Below are 26,023 nucleotides of genomic sequence, written 5' to 3'. Positions count from 1 at the left end.
TTATGATTCCATCGCTTACTGAAACACCTAAACGAAAGTCTTATCTTAAGTTAACGTTTTGAAAATGGAATAAAGCACAACATTTTTATTATTTTTTATTTCAATTTTTTTTATACTGTAAAATCTTTTAGTATAAACCACAAAACCACAAATGGATTTATTTATCATTTATTTCAAGTGGTGCGAAAATGAAAATCCATTATTTTAAAAATCTTTAAACAATCCATTTATATCCTCCACACACACACACACACACGTACGTACACGCCGTAACCACCCCATTTCCCTGCTGTAAACAACTATTCATCACCAGAAAGTAGCCATTGGTTAACATCAATGCAAAAAGAGTAAGAATTTAGAGACGTTTGTGTGGTTTGAAGTTCGCAAATGGTCCTCAAATACATCTTTACAGAATGTGAATCTTTTTTTTATTCAGGCGTGCTTTAAGATCATTTAAACACTTTTTTTCCATATAAAATTTGCTTCAGATATATGCCTTTTTGGGTTGAAATACACAACAAACAAAAAAAGACCGCTTTTTGAGAGAGTCCTCCAGAGTGTTGCACATTTAAGAATCATCAAATGTTTTTTATTGATTAAAACAAATTTCAGAAGTTAAAACATATTTCTGTATGCCGTTAGACCTTAGAAATAAAGCACTGAGTTGTCATGGTGACCTATTTAAATATATTTGAGGACTGACTATGAGAGATTGTTCATAGACAGGGATCAACATGTACCGAGTGACACATTTGTGAACCTCTCGCTTCAATAACACCTCAGCTAAGAACAAAATAAGGCAAACTACAGGCCAACCATGAAGCTGTGCAGCCAGTGCAAGGCCTCGATTTTTCACGTGCATCAGCTCCTTCAATTGCATTAGAAGTCAAGGACAGCAACAAAAAAAAAAGCACTTTAAATTGTGAATTTGTGTCTTTAAAAAAAATTGCATACTCTGACAATTGTAGTTTTGCACCAGGAAAAGACAACAGGAAGTGCACAGTGGTAGGCGAGGGTGTCTAGTGTGCAAACGGGCCACGAGGGGCGAGAGGAAGACGTCTGTTCTCGGGTGGTGGTGAATGTGACTCTAGAGGTGGAGAGGTAGAACACTCACACACGTCGTCCACATGAACGTTAAATCCTGAAAGTCAAGTGGCAAAAGTCCGCCCCCCTCGAAAACACAAAACAAAAGCGCTCCTGATAGTCGAAGACGCTGATAGTTGCATCGGCTGGAATAGTGACAGTTCCTTTCCTTGTTGTTCCTGGTTGCTGCTCCCATTGGTAGCAGGAGGAGGTTTTTACAGAGCACCTAGAAAAAGAAAAACTAGCAGAGAGCAGGGCTGCACCATCAACTTTAAGACCGGTTCGGTTATTTTGACAAACAGCAGAAAGGGTTGGAGAGTCAGGGGACTTGTGAAGTGGGGTTGGAATGGGTCGTACCACAAAAAAAATTGCCTTTTTGTGTCTATTTCCTAAACCATAAAAATGATTCAAAATGTATTTAAAAGGACAAAATTAACAATTTGAGTGTTGGGAAATAATAAAAGGCTTGTTTCAATAAGATTGCAAATATAAAGATTAAATTATTTGAGCCTTTTAATGGACAGTTTATCGTTGTTTAGTCCAATAGATTTCTCAAATTATTTTTTTTAACCAATATTTCAGTTGATTTAATGTTAATTTAATTGTTATAACTAGTCCAAAGGTGCACAGTTGTGTAGATAAGCAAGAAAATAAGTGAATATTTCTTTCATTTTTCTTACATACTGTGAAACTGTCACTGGATTTCATAAAAAGACCTATTTTCAATCTTACTGTGTCTACCGCGAAAGATTTTTAATCCATCTGTGCTTCAACTGGTGACAGGCTCATGAAGCTTCATGAAGCAAAATGATGTAATTTTTGGTTTTAGGCCAAAGATTATTCAGTAATCAGAGCCACACAGCAGGCTCCGAAGCTTCATGAAGCTTCATCAGCCCATCACTAGTTCCAACCCTTTTTTTTTGCCAATTATCAATCACCGGTTTAAACTGTAAGAAAAAAAAAAGTTCAACTACGGCACACACACACACGATACCAGGTTTTGTATTGCCACTGGTTTACGGAACATCCTGTCACATGACTCAACACGCCCTTGTGTAACAGATGTGAAGCAGAAAAAGGTTTTCATAAGTACAGTGCAGTAGTTAAAGTCAGCAGCTAAAGTCTTAAATCAAAGCGGCAACTGAAAGCGTAGCAGTAATCGTGTGAGGAAAAAAAAAGAAGAAGCAAGGTTCTGTGCGAGAAGAGTGCAACTTTCCTCTGTCAGTCCACGTCCGTCCATTTGTTCTGTAACATCGCCATAACCGTGTGTCGATCGAATCCTGAATGTGATTTCATGCCTGTGTCTTGATTCGTTACGAGACAAAGATCCTCTGAGCTCGTTCTAACACTCGGCGTCTCCGCCCCCGTTCACAGGGGCGGCGTGGACGGCGGGGTCTGCGGTCCCGATAGGGTCCGCGTGGTCGACGCCGTTGGACTGGACGGGCTTCGATGTTCCGTTAACAGCCGATGCCGCTTCTTCCTTCACGCTGTGTGACAAAGAAGAAGACGGATCAGGAGCTGAAGATGGCGAAAAGCAGCCATCTTTGTTTCGATCTCACCTGTTGATGCAACCGTTGACCGAGTCTTTATCCGACAGCGAGCTGCAGGATCGTCTCTCCTGCCAGGAGCCGACCCTCGGTTCTTTGCCAGTGTCCGAGCTCTTCCTCCGGGCCACGATCGGGCCGGGTCCGGACCCTCGTCTCTGAACGTTGACGTGGGGAGCCGTCGGGGTCAGGGCCCCGTTCGGCCCCTCTTGATCCTTGCCAGAGTCTGTGCTGGTTCTTCTCCCGTTCAGGCTGTCGCAGGAGGACACGTGGCTCAGCTGACCTTCCCGCTCGTCTGGAGAGAAGACATGAATACAGGTGAAGTGGTTGGCATTAGAACAAGAAAAAGCGCACGCAGACCCCTGCCAAGCATCTAATCTTCACCCATTATGTACAGCTCAATTTTTTTTCGAATCGATTTGTTGAATTTTTTGAAGTATTTTTGATAGCGGTGAGCTCAACGGGACAGCAGGAGGCACGTTTCATAATAGACAAATAGCATGTTCTGAATATCAGAAAGTGAATCTTGAAATTATTAGTGGGTCTCAAATTGTTAGAATCTGTCCAATTATCAACCTCCTTGGCAGAGGTAATAAAGGTCAATAATAATTTGTTGGGGATCAAATATTTAACATTTGGAATACAGAAAAATAGTATGCACAATTAAAACAAGCCATAACTAGAATAAAAAGCTTTTATTTATGCTGCAACAGTTGAGGTTGGAGGTTCGGCTCCTGCTGTGACTGCTGCTGCTGACGCTTGGAGGAAAAGTCGATTTTGGTAAAAGGCAAATCAGATGACTGCACATGTTGCACAACATGGGGGGAAACTGGGATCACTTTTTTCCATCATTGATCATTGCAGAATTAAAAGCTGGAACGAGGCTGCACAACAGCCGATAAAACAAAAAAAGGATTAATCAATACTTCATTTTTTCATTTCCAGAAAATAAATGATCACCTAAATAAAATCTCTCGCATTATTTTTGGTAAAAACAAAATTAAAAAATGTCTCTTGTGTTATCAAGGAGGAATCACCTCCATATCAGGTCTTCTCATAGTTTAAATATTGTATAGTTTATAATATTTATCAGCTGAGTTTTTGTTGTTTACTTCCTGCATAGGGTGGTCAAGTCTGTTACGTACGGCTACATTCTACAAATGTGGGTCAATTCCATATTTCAACACTTGGATTGCAAGTCTAGGATTGTCATCTCCTAATATGTTCCATGTTCTGCTCTCCCTGTTATGTTTTTTCTTTGTCTGAATCAGCCGATCTGTTGTGTGGAGTCCCTCAAGGTTCTGTTTTGGGTCCTTTATTATTATATTTTTGATTACCCTAGGTAAAATCATTCAGAGATTTTCAAATGTTTTACCATATTTTGCTGATGGCATCCAGCTCTACTGCTCATTTAATCCAAAAGTTGAACAGCTTAGTCAATTGCTTGCGAGAGATCAAACAATGGTCTGTAAAACTGAGCCTGAGAAACCTGGGTGTTGTATTTGACAAAGACAAGTCTCTAGTACAACGCTGCAAAAAAAAAAAAAAAAAAAAAAATTGTTTCCTTTAACTGAGAAAAATCTCTAAATTTAGGAAAATTATGTAATAACACGATCTAGAGCTTATAATCCATGTGTTTGTGTCTTCTCGCTTAGATTATTGTAACAGTTTATTTTCGTGTCGAAACAAGAAGGAGCTGTCTCGCCTGCAGTTAATACAAAACTCTGCAGCGAGAATTCTGTCCCTCTCTAGTAGGAGAACTCACATTTCCCCGATTATTGGTTTTTTATTGAGTCTACTGACTCCTTCCCACAAGTATCTTGAGACCTTTTATTTGTGCTTTTTCTTAATTTTCTTGGGGATTCTGTGTTTGTCACTATGTTATTTTGACCTTTTAATCCATGAATGTGTATAGTTTTTGGTTGTTGAAGCGCTTTGTGAACCTGGTCTGAGAAAGGCGCTTTACTTACTTACTTACTAGCATCATCAAGTCAGTAAATACAGTGCTTGAGTTTACCTCCAGTCCCAGGTTCTCCCGCTTTGTTGCGCCGGCGTCTAAGAATCACCTCCAGCTCGCTGTCCGTCTTCTTGCTCGGCGGCGAAGGAGTGGCCTCCTGAGATCCTCTGCTAGGACTTCGTTTGACCGTCTCCTTTAGAAAAAAACAACTCTATTTAACAAACAATCTTCAATAGCAAGAACAGTATCTTCAAGTTTATTACCAAAATTCCTTTGAGCTCATCCATGGCACTTTCCTGCGGTTTCTCCTCAGTCACCGGCGGCTGCTGGAAAACAAAAAGAACGGTTGCTAAATAAACCTTCCATGAGTGACCCCGAATTTAACCCCCAAAACATCCATATTGATTCTCTCTATGAGACAAGACAAAAGGTTATAATTATTGAACCCGAAATTTGTGTAAAAGTGGGCTTAGCTGATTGAAATGAAAGTCTGGGTTCACGGGGTCACGAGATGGACCATGTGGGATCCCAGGAGGGGCACGATGTCATCGCTAAGATGGATGCGGACGTCAATATACTCACTTTGATCGCGACTCGCTGTGGCAGCAACATGAGGAGGAAGAACAAAGGCATTTTAATATTGTAATTTATCACCAAAAATACACATATGGTTACACATGGATTGCAACAATAAAAAGTTCAATAAAATAATCAGGTAACGACAATTAAATGTTTTAAAAAACGATTTAACTTTAATATATGTTTTAAAATATAATATTCATAAAGAAAATATAAACAATATATGAAATATTTATAATTAGCTATTAGAAACATGGCTAATTTTAATGTTTAAATCACTATTACATCGATAAATATGAATAATAAAGACTAAATGAAGCAATGCAATCTTGTTTGTTTATGATGTTTGCTTGTTTGAGAAACATTCTGAATAAATGATGTCGCTGGTGTTATTGTAATTTGATGATTATTCCAGTTGAAATGTGATGTAGAACCGTGGCCGCTCGCAAACATCAGCGTAATGATTATAAATGACGAGCCGCGCAGGGAGAGGAGTTGATCACAGAGCTCAGAGGGATCAATATTTAATAAAGCATAGAGAGGAGAGTGTAATTAAAGTGACGCACCCTCATCGACATGTTTTAGAACGACAATTACAAGCTTGGTTTATGGTTCAGTGAGCGTATGACCAAGATGTTGATGCAAACTACATCCATAATGAGAAAATATTCGTCATCTGCACTTCTTTTGTCTGACCTTGCTCTCCTGACTCTTGACCGGCCGCAGGACGACTCCATGTTTGATGCGCTCCATCATCTCGTTCACAGCCTTTACTTTCACGTCGGTGTCAGTCGCTGAACAAATAAACTTCCATTAGTCACGTAAGAACAGAGGTTATGTATAAGAATTATTATTAAAAAACTTACCTTGAGGCTGCTCAGCCTTCACCGAACCTTTGGAGCCTTTTGAGGACTTCCTCATGATGGCGATCAGAGAACTGGATCACAAATAAACAAATCATTATAACAAATTAATAAGTAAAGTAGATCTTAAATACAAAAGATCTACTTTTTATACTCATTATTTAGCAAATATTAATCCAAGCATTTTACTTAATACTGCTCAACATTCCAAACTATATAGATTTTTTAATTTTATCGTCTTATAATTCCAAAATGAATGTACTACCTTTAATTTTCTGATTTATTTCTGGATTATGTTTAATAAACTCATTTATTTTTGTCAAAACCTTTAATTTTTTACTCATCTTATTAATATTGTCTTTGTATTTTTAGTTACTTTGTGTTCAACTTGCTCCTTTGTTTGGTTAGTTTTTAGACAAATAAGGGTTATAACAAAAATAATAATAATCATAATAACAATTGTACTGTAAATAGTTCATCTTGGAAAAAAAATCTGCTCCTTGAAAATATACGTAAGAATGGCCACAGAAATAAGATAAAGAAATGGATATTAAAAACAGAAAATGTGTTCCTTTTTTCTATATTTACAAAACACTGTATATTTTAAATATAGTTAAAGGACTTTACAATCAAAGTTCAAGTGTCGGAATGTTCTATCTCTGTGATTTTATTATTTTATCTGCTTATTATTAATGTATTACCTTCATTGTTGTTATTTATTTCTGGATATAAACACATTTCTTTTTGTTTGGATTAAATATCCTTGTTCTTGTTTAACTTCAGTTTATTAGGGTTGTTATTCCACAATTTGTGGGGTTATTTTAAAACATGCATTTGTTTGTGTAAACCGCACTTGTCAGGATAACAAATAAAAAATAAACAGTGTAAAATATTGATTGAAAATGTTAAAAAGCACCTCTAAAAACCTACATTCTATAGCTGACCAAAATTAATGTGAAATAAAACAATTAAAAAGTAATTAAATCCCATTTGAATGGAGTATGAATAAATATTCTGAGGTATTTAAAATACAAAGAAAGGTAGCACTCACCTGAGTGGGTTGCATCTGGAGGGAGGGGGCGGCGGTGGAGGTGGCGGGGGAGGAGGAGGCGGCGGGGGAGGCTGTGGGATGGGGGCAGGTGGCGGTGCAACCCCAGGTTCAGGAGGAGGGGGAGCGTTGCTGGTCGTCGTGGCGACTTCCTCTTTCTTCTGGAGCTCATGAACTGCAGGAGCCAAAGAAACTGTTTCAATCAAACAACAGCTTTTATTAAGTATTGATTCCTTCTCAAGATGTTTTTGTGCTGGACTCGTACTTACTGTTGATACACACACACACACACACACACACACACACACACACACACACACACACACACACACACACACACACACCCACACACACACACACACCTGTTTTGTTTTTCTACTTTTGTTTGACTTGTACCTGGACTAATTAGAAGTAACAGACATCTGTGAGCTTGAAACAAGTTTAGCATTAACAACAGATTTTGTGAGCAGATGGTCCGACCGTTCTTTTTTGAACATGAACAGACAGAGTGAAGTGAAGAGTGAAGAGTCAACAGTGAAAGTTCAGGTTCATTTATTGGCTTATATACGCAAGTTTATGACAACAAAAAAAAGAGATATATGATCATATGTATGTACTATCGTTGCATTTTTACGAAAATAAACAAAAAAATAAATCGTTGAAGTGAGTTTTATCGATGTAGATAATAATACAAATTAATGTAAAATGTTAATACATTTTATATTCGGTCCTTAAAAAATATTTGAACCAAAACTAATATGGCCACAGTTATTTGATATTTAATTTATGTAAAATTATTATTTTTTCTATATTTATATTGAGAAGTTAAAGTATTTTACCTTCCCATGTTTGATAGATGGATAGATTGACTTTATTAATCTCTCTGGAGATCTCCTTTATTAGGTTCCCAGTTCGGTACAGCAAGTTTTATAAAAACATGAACAAGAACAAAGTGCAAACAAAAGAACAAAGAGCAAGGGATGACAAAGTGCAAGTAAACAGAACAAAGTTCAAAGTATATAACACAAAGAAAAAGGATACAATGATTAACATAGAAAATAATATATCATCTTTTCATTCTGCTCCTGCCCCTAAATTTGGAATTATAAAGCTTAATAGCGCAAGGAATGAATGAGTCCCTGAGTCTATTAGTGTTGCATCTGGGGAGGAGCATTTGTGCACTGCATCGGCTTCTTCAGTGTTCAAGTTGAAGTCCTGTTTTTTTTCATTTTATTTTGTGTGTTTTTGTCCGACTCCTCGACTCACCTCTGTTCTCCAGATCCTCGCTCCTCTTCTGCTGTTGCTCCAGTCGTCCCTCCACCTCCTTCTTCTCCTCCTCCAGTAGATCCAGTTGTCTCTGCAGAGCCTCCAGCTCCTTCTTCATGCAGCTCTGCTCCAGCTGAGCCTCCAGACCCTGCACCTACACACCAGAGGAACACACAAGTGAGACTCGGTTTGACGCCCTGGACTAGAATCTAGAATAGCCACAATTGTTTGTCAGGATATGAAGTAGTTTCATGGAATCTTCTTCACCTTCTGCTGATGCTGCAGACGTTCCTCCTCCAGGGTCTTGGTGATGTTGGCCACGTCCTCCAGAGCTTTCAGCAGCTGCACGCTGGGCTCAGTGTTCTGGAGAAGCAGCATGCTCTGACGGTTCGCCTCCTTCTGCTTCACCAACATCTGAACGACACATAATAAACACTTTCTTAAGTATTTTTTTTATTGCAAAACTGTGCATTTGATTTGGTCCTTTCTTCTAGAAGGATAATTGAAACATCTTTTTTATTGTGACGTGACATTTCGGGCTCATTATTGAGGCGCTAGGCTCAGAAAGAATGACACCCGCCACCAGCAGCGTGTCCCTCTGTCACTCCAGACAGAAGAAAGGTTTCTTCTTTGGCAGGACTTGGACCTCCCTCAGTCTTTTATTCACCACATCAGACAAAGAGACAGATGGAGAAGGAATGATTTTCCCTCAACAGAGAGTTTGAACCATCAGGATATTTTATTTTATTTTTACGGTGACGTTGGTTTGTTTCCCACCTCGTGAGCGTACGACTCCGCCGTGACCCGAAGACTCTGCTCCAAGTCCAGCTGCTCTTTCATGCCCTCGAACTCCTGGGTCGCCATCACGGAGACTGAACCAGAGACGATCATCGGCGTTAACTCCAAACAAATACTCAAGAAGTTACCGTTACTCACCTCTGTTGAACCTCTTGATGGTTTTCCTCTGTTCCTCCACAGTCTGATGGAGCTCCTTCATCTCAGCCTGATCCTTCTCCGACTGTGGCCGGAGAACACATCAGCTTGTGATCTTGACGACTGTGTCGATCTTCTCACCTGAACCATCAGCTCCTCTATCCTCCTCTGTTGATCATGAATCTGACAGACAAAGTTCTTCTTCTCGTCTAGCAAGCTGCTGACATTCTCCCTCAACTCTGCAGAGAAAAGGATACGTTCGATTAGTCAGTCCTACACTGAAGACCACAAAAAGTGTTTTCTCCATCCATCTGTCTACCCCTCACCCTTATCCACCCTCCGAGTCAACACTGAGTCTGGTTCTGCTCTAGGTTTCTGCCTTTTAAAAGGGAAGTTTTTCTTCTGCCACTGTCATGCTGTTTTTCCCTCATTTTTGATTCACTGGGATCTGTTTTTATTTTCTTCAATATAGTCTTAATTAAACTGTTAAGTGTCTTGAGATACCTTTGATATTTTAAGATGGTTTAAATACAAAAAAATTGAATCGAATTATCAAAAAAACACATTAACTGAACATCTAGAACAAAAAATGGATGAAAAAGAAGAAAATTATTTACCAAATTAAGTTAATATATTCAACATAGTCGCTTCAACATTGCAAAAACAATTTCTTTGAACTATGGAATTGACATGAGAGTATTTGAACACAGCACAGCTGTTTTTATTTTTGCTTAATTTAACACAAGAACATTGTTCCTTTCTGGTGTATCTGTTGCTACTTTCCAAAAATGTTATGTATTATTGCAGGAAATTAAAAATAATAACGATCAATTTCATTTAAACCCGCCTTTCTAGACACTCAAGGTCAACCTTAAAAATACATTTGAAACAGCAAAATGTCATTAAAAGGCATTAAAAACATAAAGACCTAAAAAAAAAGCTGCAACAAAAAGTGGATAAAATGTCAGAAAAGGTGCAGAAAATTGAATTTGGTGCAATGAGCAGTTTTGAACGTATAGGTTTTTATTCGCATCTTTTATGCTATTCAATAGATTTAACTGACGACATGTAAAATTACACTTGCTGCCAAACGTCTCTGTAGATTTCCTTTCATTTCACTGGAATTGTCTGTTTTTTGCCTACGGGGCTTGAGTTTGACATGTGTGTCAGTCGACTCTGAACACTGTAATCCTAACCTTTGACCTGCTCCTGGTACTGGGTGAAGTTGTCTGGACTGCAGTCGGCCGCGTCCGTGTCCGTCTCCAGCGCGATGCAGTCGGAGATGCTTGGAAGCAGCTCGTCCAGACATGGCCGAGACGACAGGCTGAGGTACTTCAACTTCCTGTTCTCACAGTTGAGCTGGAAAGAAACATAAAATGGTTACTGACTATATTGTAGACTCTCCTATTATAGGCATGTTCTTTCCAAATTTCCCAGTTCCTGTTCAACACCCTGATACCTCCTAAACTTCTTATGGTGGTAACCTAAGAAGACAATTCTTGGGTCTGCCCCAGGGTCTCCCCCCAGTTGGACATGCCCAGTACTTCACCAAAAGGAACCCTAAAGAAGGTGCTCGAGTCAGTGCAATGTAAATGAGAAGTCTCTCCCACACTAAAAACATGTGGTGAAAACTTATTTCTTTATTTATTTTAGTTATTTATTATAAAGGTCACTGGTGATTTTTGTTGATTAAAGTTGCAACTAGCGTTGTGTATTGGAAAGAATCTTGTGATTAGATACGTATCACGATACAGGGGCAACGATACGATATGTTGGGATATATTGCGATACTATTAAAACAAGTATAACAAAGACTTTCATTTGTTTTGAAACAAAAATATGTCCAAACATCAGCTTTAAAAGCTACTGGAATTGACTGTATCCTCTCATCCTCAGTCATTACAGGGATATTGTGGGAATTCATTGATTATTAGCAGAATATGTAATGATTACTGCCATCTAGCGGCTGGAAGTGGAAATGGACAAAGGCCGTGTACATTCGTTTATTAAATGAAAATTAAAAAATATATATACATTTTATTTTACACACACTTTATCGAAAAAATTAACAATATATTTGTATCGATACAGTAAGTGTACAGACATTTTCTGACACCCCTCGTTGCAACCATAGAATGAGTTGCACGTGTCGATGATGTGTTCAAAGGAATAAACGTGTCTTATACAAGAGTCGTGCTCACAAAGCTGTCCTGCTGTGATGCAGTGTTCATTTGTCAAGTCACCCTGACTCACTATTCCCGCAGTTCAAGAACCTGCACTAATCTTCCAGCATTGATTTGGTGTGTGTGTGTGTGTGTGTGTGTGTGTGTGTGTGTGTGTGTGTGTGTGTGTGTGTGTGTGTGCGTGTGTGTGTGTGTGTGTGTGTGTGTGTGTGTGTGTGTGTGTGTGTGTGTGTGTGTGTGTGTGTGTGTGTGTGTGTGTGTGTGTGTGTGTGTGTGTGCGTGTGCGTGTGTGTGTGTGTGCGTGTGTGTGTGTTCCAGAGTCTAACCTTTGTGGCCACAGCTTCTGCATTCTCCCGACAGGACTTCTCAATCTCCAGCTGAGTCTGCAGAACGCTGACCTCCTCGATCACCATCTGAGACACTAGGAACAACAAGGAGACATTTATTCAGGATAAATTCAGATGGGAATTGAAACTGAGAAACAATAAAACACTTGATTTGAAAGTGTTAAGGAGCCAATTACAGTTTAAATATACAAAATACAGAAAAGAACAGATTGAGAAATAAAAATGTAAAATGTAAAATGATTACATATAAAAAAGCAATACTGTTTCGAGGAAATAAAGTTAAAATACACAAGGAGAACATAAAAGTAAAAATATAAAATAATCATGTATTTTTCAAGGAATTAATAATAATAATAATAATTATGATTAAGAAAAAACATTGTACTCATATTATAATACAATCAAGGAACTGTTTTTCCGGTAAGGTCATAAAGGTTAAAACAACAAATGCTATAAAAGACAATTAATATTTTTAGTTGTCATTTATTATGATACTGTAACTGTGTGAATTATCCAGGGAAGTGAGCCTGAGCTAGAATGAGGTCAACAAGTTCAGCTCATCATTTTCTATTTTTAAAATGACCCAGATTTGAGGAGTTTGAGGGAAAACACACAAAACCAAAGCTGACCAATTTGTTGTCGTTCACGGCAATTTTGTTAGAGCAGATAAATGAGTGAAATACAAGCTGCGATCAAATGTATATCAGAATTATAAATATTACATGACGACAACAGGGTGATTCTTGTGCACAACACAACAGCTTTTCATCTTCCGGCCACGTTATCGATTCTCAGAGTCTGAAGTGACACAGTAGGAGCAGAAGCCCTCAGATTAAATTACAGCCGACAGGAAGTTCCTGCTAACAAGCCTGATCCATTAACCTCATCCGACCTCATGGATGAACTGATGCGATCATCAGAGGGGTAGCTTTATTTTCACTGTGTTTTATTCATATAGAAAATAAAAAAATAGAAAGAGAATTTAAATAACAAATAATAGAAAAGTAAGTGAAAATAGAAAATGAAAATTAGACATAAAATACATTTAATTAGGATTTAAAGAAAAACAATGTTTTTTTTCTAACAAATGTAGATTAAATAAGAATTGTGTTGAAAATTCAGAATAAATCTAAAAAAAAGAACTTTAGTTGGAATAGATAAATATTAAAATATAGATGGAGAAGAAGTAACAGGGTATTGGCAAGAATCTGGCGATACGATACATATCACGATACAGGGGCAACGATGCAATATATTCCGAATCAGGAATAAGGATATATTTATACTATTGTCCGAGTACTTAACTCTGGTGTTGAAGAATTTAAAGACCACATGACTCTTGACGAAGTCGTAACTGCTTTAATTTGCGTTAAAACCAAAATATTTCCAATCATAGGCTTTAAAATGCAGCAGGAGTCGACTGTATCCTCTCGTCCTCAGTCGCTTTCGGGATCGTACCGGATTTCCTTGTTCATTTAGTACCAGAGGTCATGTTTATTGCTAGCATCTAGCAGCCAGATGTTTAAGTGCAACACAAAAATGAACAAACGCAGTAAATATTTGCATGATAATTGTATTATTTTTTTTTAAATGCATTATATAATTTTATACACACTTTTTATTGATAAATAAACCTATGAAATATATTATTTGAAACCCCCCAAAAAAATGTACCTTAAAAAAATATTCTCTTCTATTGAATATCGCTGTATTGATATTCTATGACACCCCTAGTGATGAAACCAAACAAACATCTAAACTCTACAAGTGTCAGTGGGGATGTGTGAGTCAGGACTTTTAATGTTGTGTTACACCTGCAAGATGTAAATTTCACTGCACAAACATCGATACTGCGGATAATTACAGACCGACCAGTGACTGCAGCTGAAACTCTTCTGCTGACTCGACACAAAAACAAAAACACTCTGCAGCTACTTCACCAGATTGACAAACAAAAAAACCAAACCTAAAAGTTCATCCTCTGTTGCATGTCAACATGAATGACGGGGGAAACAGGGGATTGACCTTTGCGTGTAAACGCCGCTGTGTTTCAGACCCACAATTGTGCTATCACCATGACAACCACCTCAGTCAGTATCTGTGTCACGCAGACCTGCAGGCCCAAAGAAAGAAAAACATGACTAATGTGGTTGTCTGGACACGGCCGAGAAAAACATGACCGGACAAACATGTTATTAGACAGTCATGACGCGTGATCGGGATTACAAGCTATGGTTTTGACTTAAAGAACAGTCAAGGAAAATATATCAGCGTATAACCGTCACAAGGTTTCAGAAATGGATGATTTATTCATTGACAAAAGCCCATTTTAGGTCATTATTGAACCTTTTTTTGGGATTATAGGATTAATTTAAACTCATTAAGACATTAAATTATTGTAATATTTTATTGGAGACTCTGAGTAGAGCCTCGACGAATCATGTATGAATCAGACGATTTAAAAGTTGTGTTTCCGGCATTTGGTTTTTTATTTGACAAAGAGATAGAGCTGGAATGACCACAGAACTGTTTTTGTTAATGGACTACATCCACACGCACTTCCTTGTTTTCAATTAGTCTGTTTAAAGCCAACAACAAAGAGATTAAAATGTTTTTTGAAAAATGATTTTGGCCTTTGAAGTATGATTTGAAATATTAGTGTCAAAACCATCTAATTTGAGCTAGCTCCGATGCTAGCTAGCTTGCTTAAGTTTCTACCACCTTAAACAAATGTAACTTTCTTTAATTAAAGTTTAAATGTATTTCGCTAACATGCTAAGTATGTTTGTAATTATTATTAGTTTAAGTTATTTAGGTATCACACAAAATTTTGAACAATTTTTGTCATCCAGCAGTTACTAGCTTTAGCTAGCATCAGCTAACAAAACACACATACAGCAAGCTCGAATAAGATGATTTTTAACCTTCTAATTTATGGATTAAACTTCATATGTTAAACTAGAAATCCTCTTCATCTTTCTTTTTTATATTAAACTAAGTTCTCAAGGGGAAAACCTTTTATTTGGTAGCGTTCACTGCAGGCTTAGAAGGTGCAAAACGCACTTTCTCTGTGACCAGAAGTGATCGGAAATGAGGAGGTTTTCCCGCTTAAAGTGCATTAGCAGGCTTTTTACCATCAATAAAGACGGAAGCATCGTTCACTGTGAGGTAACGCTGAAATATTCAATAACAGTTTGGCCTCCTTCACTTCCACTGCTGTGTTCTGTCCGACCCCCCCGAAGCTCCAGTGGTTCAGCAGAGAGATGGATGGATGGAAGGATAGATGGATGATGGCGTGTGTGGGATGAAACGCTGGTTTCAGCCTTTGAATGAGAGATGCGGAGGGTCGACCCGCCTCGGTGGAAGGGAGGGAATCACACCAGCGGTGCTCTTACAGAAGCGTTAAACAATGAATGAAGGTATAAAAATAGATCCAGAAGTCAGTCCCGTCCTCCATCTCTCTCTTTTTTTCTCCTTCTCTCACTTCATCTCACAGTCAACAGCATGGAACTGAACCATCCCGGAGAATTTCAGATCCACAACAAACATCCTCATTTTGTAATGCATACTTTTTACTGTATATATTGAATTATTAATACATTTATTTTACTTATTAATAAAAGTTAGTTTCTGTTCTTGTGTTTTTTTAAACTTTAAATATGTCCAATTGAAGCAAATCTGAGAAATATAAATAGCCTAAAAAAAAGATCCATTTTTCATTTATGTTATTTTTATTATCCTATATGTTGTTCAGTGATACTTTGGGTGTTAACGCAACCCTTTTTTAAAATTTGTATTGATTTATTTTGTGGATAGAAAAATGCATGAATGGTTAAAAGAAATAAGGTAGAACTTTTTTCACACTAAGACCGCCCTCTTAAAAAGTGTTTGGACATCCCTTTCCGGAACCAACCACCAGATATTTCCAGGTTAGTACGAATGCTTTACCACTTATGTTTATTTACTTATTTGTTATATTTGTTATCTTTCTGCTTTAATACATTACATTTAATAAATTAAATTAAATTTCTCATATTATTATTATAATACACTTACACTCATACACTTATTCTTCTTTGATGTCCTTTCCATTTCTATGGATTAAATATTAAAGCAATACCTCTTTCAATCATCTTAAAACAATGATTAATCCTCAAAATATATTTGTATTACTTTCTATTTCTTGAATATATTTAGAATCTGAACATGAAATGCAGAATTTTTTGAAGTCATGGCATGATAACACTTCCTATATTTTTTTAATCTAAGATGATGTATTTTAATTTTTTATTTGATGACCTATAATTATGCTTTTTTTCATTCTATTATTGTGTATTTTGGTTTGACGGCCCCTAACAACCCTGCCCCTTGACCATTACTGAGACAAGTGTTCCTCGAGAACTACTAACAGCATCCAAAAACACAAACCAGCAAGTGATACTGCAGACGAACCATCACTACCAGTGTGTTTGAGCTGAGTCTGTACATGTATTTACTGTTCGCCCACAGAGAAAAGTGTTGCCTCAGGACTTTCCTCTATGATAGACCGAGAAACTAGGCTGCGAAAGACATGGAGGCTGCAGGCTATCACTTTTGTGAAGCTGCATGTAGAACTGAAACATATTTAGTTTGGATTACACACACAAAGAAGAAGCCTGAGGAGATAAAGTCACTCAAGTGTTGATAAAAACATTTCCATTTCTATTTTTTACAAATAAACTGATAGATAAAAATGAGCACCAACGTTTTTCGAGACATTTTTCCCCAATGGAATAGATGAAGGTTTGAGTCCAGGGTCAGATTAAGGCTCGTCTTCATTGTTATTGACGTGTTATTACCGAGCGGGTCAAAAGGTCGGCTCCTGTTTGGACGGACTGTCAGTCTCTGATGTGACAGACTAGTTTGATATTTAGGATTCAAACCAGCATCTGCCGGGTCCTGACCATTGAGGGCTTCAAAACGGTGCGGTCAGACATGGAGGAGCACGTAGAAAGACCTTTTGACGACCCACAGTGGAATAACAGAAGGAAAAGAGGAGGGGTATTACACACACACACACACACACATACACACACGGACACACACAGAACCTTCCCCCAGTTTCCAGCAGCTGACTCCTGAATGTCGGGGGATTTGAATAATTCATGGGGGTAACGTGACAAGGGGGACTGCTGTCTTCTCCGAGGAGCGACGGTGAATGAATAAGCCAGTAAATGAATGAAGGACCACCAAGAGATCACAGCTTTAGGGGTCCGGTTTTATTTGGCAGGTGTGTGACAGCAGTATATTTGACTTTAAAAAACACTCAAGTGTCAAAATGAGGATTTGTCTTCTTTGAAATTAGAATATATGTATTTTCAAAAAGGATCGGACAGAAATGCCACCAAAAATATCTGTCATGGTTGAATGTGCTTCTGATAAAAAAATGGAAATGAGAAGATTATGAATTAATTATTGATGTTTTAATCTCCTTTCAGGTTGTCATTGTTGGTTTAATTTGAATGTGAAGTCTAGCATAGCGTCAGAGGAAAATATTAACGGTTTATCATTTGTTTGATATAGCGTTCACGTTTTTTTCTTCAATATTTATCCATTATGTTTATTTATTATTCATTAATTTTCATTTATTTTGACATAACATAATGTTTTTTATTCTTATAAATGTAGCTTTGACTATTTTTCCCTGTTCTTTTCATTTAGTATTATTAGTCATATTTTTATACAGTGTTAATTTATGTACTTTTAAATAGTTCAAAACATTTTTGGTTCTATTTTCGATTTTTACTCAGACTTTTATTGAAATTGTAAATTGATTTGTTCATTTTAAAAATTAATATTTTGCTGATTAACATACATTGTAATTGTCAACATTTGTATTACTATGTTGTGTAGCTACAGTAAAAAAAGTAAAATAATTATTTAATCTCAATCTTTACAGAATCTAAAATTGAATTGAAGTTAATTCTTCTTCTACTTATTTTTCTACTTCTTCTTATTATTATTTTTCTTCTTCTACTTCTTCTCATTCTTCTACTTCTACTTTTTCTTATTATTATTATTTTTCTTCTTCTTCCTCTACTTCTTCTAATTCTTCTTCTTCTGCTTTTTATTTTTCTCCTTCTTCTTCTACTTATTCTAATTCTTCTTCTTCTACTTTTTCTTCTTCACCTATTTCTTCTACTTATTTTTCTGCTTCTTCTTCTCCTACTTTTTCTAATTATTATTATTATTTTTATTTTTCTTATTATTTTTCTTCTTCTACACCAACAACACCGAGATGTTTTTTAGAAAATGGGGGGAAAAAGGACAAATTTGCACAATGACGAAAAATACATTACAATTTGCACAATGGCTTGACTGAAGAATTGCATGTGTCACTTTAAATGAAAACATTGTAAAGAACCTATTGTAATAAAGTATTTTTAAAAGTCAAAGTCTTCTTCTACTTCATCTTCTTCTACTTCATATTCTTCTTCTACTTCTTATTCTTCTATTTATTATTATTATTATTTTTCTTCCTCTACTTCTTCATCTGCTTATTATTTTTCTTCTTCTACTTCATCTTCTTCTATTTCTTCTTATTATTGTACATGTATTAGAGACTACTTCAGGTTTTACCGTACTACTTCAAATAATGAAATGAACCAATCAAAACTAGTGTCTTTTAGAATAATCAAACGGTAAATTCCACATATATAATATCATATCATATTACGAGGCAAAGTATTGGGAATTTCAAGTCCAAACAAATGACAGAACCTTTGAAACCTCACACTAACATGAACCTTCCAGCTGCTCACGTTTCCTGTTACCTTCCAACGATGAGAAAACTGATACACCTGATACTACTGACCCGGACGCCACGAATTAGTCTCCAATTAATCTACAAACGTAGTAACAAAACAAAACAATTTGAAACCCAATTTAAGGAGAACGGAGCATTTCAACAACTTCTTGGTCCATTTAGAAATAAAGAGTGTAATAAACCAACATAAATTTCTTGCCTCTTCTTCTAAATCCTGTATTCTTTGGTTAGAAACTACTTGTCTTACCGTGTTTGATGGTCATGATGAAGCTATTTGTCAAAGCTCTTGTCTTCCTCTCTGCAGCATCACAGGTCAGAACACTCAACACCTACTGCATGCCCTTGCTTTGAGGCCACGCGGTTGTCATGGATACAAGAATGCCCTGCCCTCGTCAGCTAAAAACAACCACTCAGGTGAGCAGGTGTCAGTGATGGGTGTGAAGGTTCTCGGGGGACAGATGGAGGGAAGCTCAGGTGTCAAATTTAAAACACAGGATTCGGTTTCAAAGAAGTGCCGTGTAGCTAAATTGCCCACTTTAAGTTGTCGAGAAACGGATATAATTCATTTTAATCATATTTAAAATAAAGTTTTTGAAAGTGTTGAAAAAGATCACATTTTGGTTAAAAAACTTCACCATGCTTATTGCATCCAGGTTGCAGTAAAATAAAGGTAAGAGCAGACGAATAAAAGAAGATATTTTCAATGAAGCTTGCAAATTTAAAAAGGAAAGGATCAGCTGTGTAAACTACACTAAGTGAGGTCTGTCACGTTTTTTTCGACGTCACTAAAGACAAATTCAACAAGGAAAAGCTCTCATGAAAGATGTTTCACAGTTATCCTGACACAGAAGAGCAGAGGTGATAATAAAAACGAGAGACATCTCACCTCTCTTGATGTGCTTGAGTTGTCGTTCAGCTTCATCTCTCTCCTCTGTCAGTCTGGTGCACTAGAAGACAAGGGAACATGAAAATTAAATATTTGGTTTTGTATAAATAACTAATAACATTTGTCAGTAAATTGTTATCAAAGTCACTTAAAATGAAAGTCATGCATACTTAAGAACAATACACATGTATTTAAAAGGTTTGAAATGAAGTATAATACAGTGGTACCTCATTTTTCTCTAGGGTTACTTTTTGAGAACTCCCCGTATTAGAGACCATTTCCTTTTTTTTAAATGTATTTATACTTGAAAACTCAACATTGTATGTGAGGTGACATCCCTCTCAACAACCCTTTCTGGAACACTGACCTGAACAAAGCAAAAGAAAATGCTTTGCCGCCCAGCCAACCTATTACAGCCGTCAGTAGAGGAACATAACATAAGGAATTTAAATACAGTATTGTCCTGAATAATCAGCCGTCACAAAAAATCCCCAGGTGTGTAGAAAGGTTGGCACCATAAGTTTTGTGGTTGTTTTGCAGTGTATCTGCTGCTCAAAAAGTTCACCTATTTGTAACAGTCTGAACAATGGCAGCTTGCTTCAGTATATTAAATATATTGAAAAAAAGAAATCTGATTATAACTGACCAAAATGTCAATTTGCACCTTTATATATTTTGCTGTATCACTTAATCTGAAGTCTCTTCTCAACATCTAAAATTGAAAACCCATACACATGCGAAAGTAAATAATTTATTGTAGCTTTTGAATTAATTATAACAGCACACATGAGAGACTTAATGCGTTCTGTGTTGTCATTTCGATTCCCTTTTGTAACCTATACATTATTGTAACACCAAATAAAACTAAAAATGTTTTCGAATTTTTGAGTGTGTAGACAGAATAAATGTGTGACAAAGTCGGAGAAGGCTCTATATCTGTAAACGGAATCCACGAACTGCATAGTAAACATCATTTAAATTGTGTAATGATAATAATTTAGCAGATTGCAGACGAGTCTTCGTCAGTAATAATAGTCTCCGTTTCAAACTCTGACTTAAAAAATTGCTCGGTGTTCTAAATCTGCTCTCATTATCCTGCTCTCTCCTCAAAGCTGCTTTTCCCGTCATCATCCCCTCGAAATGTTGCTTCGGATTCACAGGGAAGCCGACGTCCCATCACTTCTAATAACCAGCTTTTTTTTTTGGGCATCTGCTGAAGTGACGGCGGCTCAGAAAAAACTGGATGTAACATGTCTTGTTGAGCCACATTTAGGTTCAATCACAACACTCTCTGTTCCAGCATAATGTGTTTGATGATTTTACTTTTTATGTGAATACAATTTTCCGTAATGACATGCAACCATTCCGACATGATTTCTACCATTTTCAGTTTAAATTAGGGTCAGAATAGTTCCAAAAAGTTAGGGTGGGGTTATCTTACCAGGATGCGTCCAGGAGAAATCCTTATCAAATGTCCAAGCCACCTTAAACGCAGAAGGGTAGAGCCTATACCTCGAGTCTCTCCCAGATGACATGGCTTCTATCTCTAATGGCGCTCTTCCACTACACGGTTAAATCCCTATTCGAATCGACACCAACACGACACTACTTTGTTGTGTTGCTCACGGCCCTATTACCTACTTGCGGTGGGCTGTCATTATCTTGCCCCGCAAACTTGAAGGCAATGGAGTTTTTTAATTTGTTAACAATTGTTAATATCAAGACAGAAAAAGGTCTGGACCTCATCCACATACCATGGGCCATGTACTACAAACTATGGACTATGGACTATAGACTACGGACTACGGACTACGGACTACAGACTACAGACTACAGACTACAGACTACAGACTATAGACTATAGACTAAAGACTACAGACTATAGACTACAGAATATAGACTACAGACTATTGACTATAGACTTTAGACTATAGACTATAGACTATAGACTATAGACTATAGACTATAGACTATAGACTATAGACTATAGACTATAGACTATAGACTATAGACTATAGACTATAGACCACGGACTATAGACTACAGACTATAGACTACAGGCTATCGACTATAGACTATCGACTACAGACTATGGACTATGGACTACAGACTATGAACTATGGACTACAGACTATGAACTACGGGATACAGAACAACTTTTCAGAGCAACATATCATACTCCTTCTCGTGTTGTTTTTGAAAGAACCCCAGTTCTGTTTCTGTTGGAAGTCGGAAGTTTCCGTAGAGGGGGCGCTTTAAACGGAACACCGGACTTGAAAGGCAGCTGTTGGGCTGAGGGTGAGTTAAGGTGTGGTCAATAAAGTACCTTGCTAGAAAATGTAACTGTCCAGTTCGTAGAGATTTATTAAGACCGACCAAACTGAAACAGTCTTTGGTCAACATCACCCTTTGAGTGCCTGCTAGGTTCGTTTTGAACCAGACTGAAACTAAAACTAAAAATAGTAACTGCTTCAACACAAACCGGGTAGAGTCGAGTGGAGTTGAACAGGACTAAGACGAGCCGGTTGATGAGGAGCATAAGGGAGGACCCAGCCACCCACCGGACTGAACTCATTTTCGGCCCCTTGTAGTCCCGATCCTGTTCTTCCAGTCAGTACCCACTGTTTGGTACCAAATGTGATGATACGCATTCATTATACAATAGGTCAGAGTCATAGATATGCCCATGTACCTCCTTAAAACACCATACCCCTAACCCTAACGAAGTAACCAACAGGGGAGGAGTCTCTGTCACATTACCCACGCTTCAAGGCTTTCTAGAACTAAAGTCACTGAGAGTCCTCCCACCAGGTGGGGCCACCTCTGTTTCTGAAGCTTGACACTTTGTGGGCGCACGGTGGCTAGTGCGATTGCCTGACAGCAAGAAGGTTGTAGTTTGCATCCTGGCTGGGGGCAACTTGTGACGGAGTGTGTATGTTCTCCCTGTGTTGTATGGGTTCAAAATCCTTTAGAAGATGATTGGTCACTTGGGGAAATTGTCTGTAGATATAAGTGTGTGTGTGTGCATGGTTGTCCATCTGTGTGTGACCTCTGACAGATGGGTGTCCTGTTCAGGGTGTCCCCCCACTCTTGCCCAAAATAACTGGGATAGGCTCCAGACCCCGTAACCCCCATAAGGGATTCAGCAGCAGAATTTGATTGAATTAATTTAGTTTTTTTTTTACAGTTGCAATAAAGTTGTGATACTTGAAAAGCAAAGCAAAAGCACTGTGTTCATGTTTAGCTACAGTCAACAGTTTTCTTAACTAAAGACCAAACAAAAAGCTAGCATGTGAACATAAGGAGTAAATAAATAGCTCAGCATTCTGTAAAATGTATCCTTAGTCTGATGCAGTGCTCTACGTCATGTTTTGCAACCTGGACTCACAGAGTTGTATTGTTTACCTCAGTTCTACAGAATATAAGGTAAGAACAAAGTCCCATTCGGGACAACAGAGGTCAACTTAGTAGTGATCAATACTGCTGAAACTGCTGCATGCTGAGTGGAGCTCTTAAAGAGCGACCTCCTGAGTAATAAAGATAGACGCAGAAAGACCACGAACGTCTGCTGACACAACAGAATTTTAGATGATTTCCTGCTTGAGGATCCTAACACATGAAGAACGTCGTAAAAAATTTGATTAGCACATTTGAACAGCACTCCGCTTCACTGTTTTTACGCCTTTTGGCAGTTCAATACAAGCTAGCTAGCATTTGTTAGCGTGTATGTGAATAGTTTTCTATTGAATTCAATCTCCCAAAAACAATAATCATGTTTTTTTGGTTAAATAACAGTGAGCAAAGGAACTCCAACAGGGTTGTCAAACTTAATCACACAAGTGGACGAAATCTTTAAGCTGTCCAAAATGCAGGGCCAAACAAAATGTATATTTACCTTACAGGAATTCTACTGCTTATTTTCATATTTTTAGGTTTAATTGATCTCAGATATCCAAAATTCTTAAACAGTTTTACTCTAATTGTTGACATTCACAATCCTTTTTCTTTATCTTTTCTGAAACAGTGACAGCTTTATAGGTCACAATATTAACATGGACATCAATCTTTTTTGATAACTGTCCGGCTGAACCCCGGGCCATATGCTTGGTTCAACTCTAACTGTAACAAAATCCTTCTATCCAAACATAAACAGAGAATAAAAGACTTTAGGGTATTTGTTACAGGGGCAAACTGAAGGTCGTCCACTCTTATACGTCACTGTCAGCCACAATAAAAACCATCCACGTTTAAAGTGAAGGACAAAAAGTACGTTGAGTGTCAAACTCTTCGTCCTTCTGCACTTGGCCCACTTTCTTCTGAAACTACCTGCAGCTTCTTACACTGTCAGCTCACATTTCCCTTGAGGAGAACACAGCGAGGCCAGCAAGTTCACTCACAGGAAGCCACGCACCGTTAATGCGAGAGGTTCAATTCCCAGCGATGCATTATGGGAATGCGGCTAACACTAAGCCACAATGCAATAAACAAATGGAAACACACTCAGAAGATTCCAACACCAGGAAATCACATAAAGACCCCTTGACCGATCCTTAAGGAATCCGATTAATTCAAGTAACACTTTAATAGTATGATTGTGGTCATGGAGTGGCTCAGGTGTTAACTCGTGATTAACGTGTCAGTCAAAGATTGAGCACCAATCAGCTAAAAAAAAAAAAAATGAACTGTGAAATTGGGATACGGAGGGTCCCGTGTGGCCCGATGCTAATTTAGTGGGAGTGGACAGTTAAACCTCTGCAGCTGGCACGAGGCAACGGTCCAAATAATTGACTGGTGCTCCGGCCAGAAGAGTGAGTCTGCCCTTTGTCACACGTGAGGACTCGTATTGGAGAACACAGCCGGACAAACCATTTATAAATGTTACTTTTTATACAGCTAAAAACTGTTTTTAACCGTCTATTTAGGATCAACTGCAAACGATGGACATTTTATTTCCGAAAATGCCACATCCTTTACATTTCCACATTTCCAGTAAGTAGGTGGCTAGATAGATAGATAAATAGATAGATAGATAGATAGATAGATAGATAGATAGATAGATAGATAGATAGATAGATAGATAGATAGATAGATAGATAGATAGATAGATAGATAGATAGATAGATAGATAGATAGATAGATAGATAGATAGATAGATAGATAGACACAATCTAAAGATAAAGAACATAGATCAAAGAAAAAATCAAAAGGATACAAAGATTAACATGGAATATCTTCTTTTGACTACACTCCTGCCCCCAAACTCAGAATTAAACACCCTAATAGCACCAGGAATTAATTAGTCCCTGAGTCTATTAGTGTTGCATCTGGGGATGAGCATTTGTGTATGTTTGAATATCAATTTTTTATTTTTTATTTTTATTTGAACGTACTACACTTTTCTACTTTTTGCTGACAACTTGGTCTCTTTATAGCTTAAATGCCATCTATGTATCCATGTATCCATGTATCTATGTATCCATGTATCCATGTATCCATGTATCCATGTATCTATGTATCTATCTATGTATCTATCTATGTATCTATGTATCTATCTATCTATCTATCTATCTATCTATCTATCTAAACATGTGATTAATGAGTGATTGATAAATTTGCTAACTGTGTGTTTTGATATTTCTATTCTTTTAGAATAGATGGTTCGAGTAACGTTTTGTGAACTAACATTACGACCCTTATTATGGTTGGTATTTCAATCGGAATTCCGGTGGATCAAATCACCTACACAGAAATGGGTAACATATATTTTAGATTTAGTTTTGTTTATAATTTGTTAGGGTGAGATGTGAATTAAAATACAAGACTCAAGTTTCGGATAAAGTAAGTTATCAGCTTTGACTGACAGGCAGAAATGTAGGTCAACCAATGATATAACAATAATAACAATTATAATAATAATAAGTAATTCATGTATTTTACTGACGTATGTGACCAAAATGGCCTCATTAATAACGACACGTGTATTTGCTTCTTCATTTAAATCCTCATGTTAACCGCGTATAAATCTCATAACAGCTTAAAATGTACTTTACTGCGCTTTTTTTCCCGATAGAAAGGTGGATTAAAATTCAGGGAGGGGTCCAGTTCTTCACCTAAAAAAAACCTCCTAGAGATGACGCCGGCCGGCGAAACACAACCTCGCTGCGATTTGTCATTTTTTTTAAAATCTGCTTTCACACAGTAAATCAAAAAGAACTCAAAACGAAGTGGGATTTTCTTTAGGTTGGGAGGGTTACCTCTGTATGAATGATAGTGTCCCTCTCCTCCTCGCATCCCTCCATCTGCGCCGATGATGAGCATGGGAGCATTGTTAGGAAATAAAACTAGAGATACTAGATTAAACTGTAAACTGTTTCAGTGTTCTTTTTTTATTCCAATCGGATCCAAACGCATCCTTTTTTTTTAATCTATTTTCCTCCGGAACACATGGGATGGTGCTGCTGCCGGAGCCGGTGGATCCTTCCTCACCCTCCTCCTCCTTTCCCAGCATCATCTGGACCCCTCCTCATCA

At 37.5% G+C, this 26,023-nt stretch overlaps 1 protein-coding gene across 1 annotated transcript; it reads right to left on the bottom strand.

The window, feature by feature from the left end:
• Positions 1-152: 152 nt before the first annotated feature.
• Positions 153-26,023, bottom strand: shtn3 (shootin 3). Its single transcript, XM_087799178.1, has 17 exons — positions 25,749-26,023; positions 19,495-19,555; positions 11,783-11,877; positions 10,470-10,632; positions 9,415-9,512; positions 9,277-9,358; positions 9,118-9,212; positions 8,608-8,754; positions 8,341-8,494; positions 7,078-7,249; positions 6,030-6,100; positions 5,860-5,957; positions 5,167-5,181; positions 4,848-4,910; positions 4,645-4,777; positions 2,643-2,922; positions 153-2,570 (listed from the first exon to the last, which is right to left on the bottom strand). Exons 1-17 carry the CDS (start codon positions 25,818-25,820, stop codon positions 2,426-2,428), a joined length of 1,944 nt encoding a protein of 647 aa, XP_087655304.1. The 5' UTR covers positions 25,821-26,023; the 3' UTR covers positions 153-2,425.

The sequence above is a fragment of the Callionymus lyra genome, chromosome 9 (assembly GCF_982586985.1).
Source record: "Callionymus lyra chromosome 9, fCalLyr1.hap1.1, whole genome shotgun sequence".
NCBI lineage: Eukaryota > Metazoa > Chordata > Actinopteri > Syngnathiformes > Callionymidae > Callionymus > Callionymus lyra.
Note: the sequence above shows the minus strand (reverse complement) of the source record. Positions and strands in the feature narration are given on the sequence as shown.

Coding starts and splice junctions, on each gene's coding strand:
- shtn3 (XM_087799178.1), bottom strand. CDS start 25,820: ATGCTCCCATGCTCATCATCGGCGCAGATGGAGGGATGCGAGGAGGAG. Junction 9,359..9,414: donor TAGAGGAGCTGATGGTTCAG/GTGAGAAGATCG, acceptor CTCCGGCCACAG/TCGGAGAAGGATCAGGCTGA. Junction 5,958..6,029: donor GAAGGCTGAGCAGCCTCAAG/GTAAGTTTTTTA, acceptor TTATTTGTTCAG/CGACTGACACCGACGTGAAA.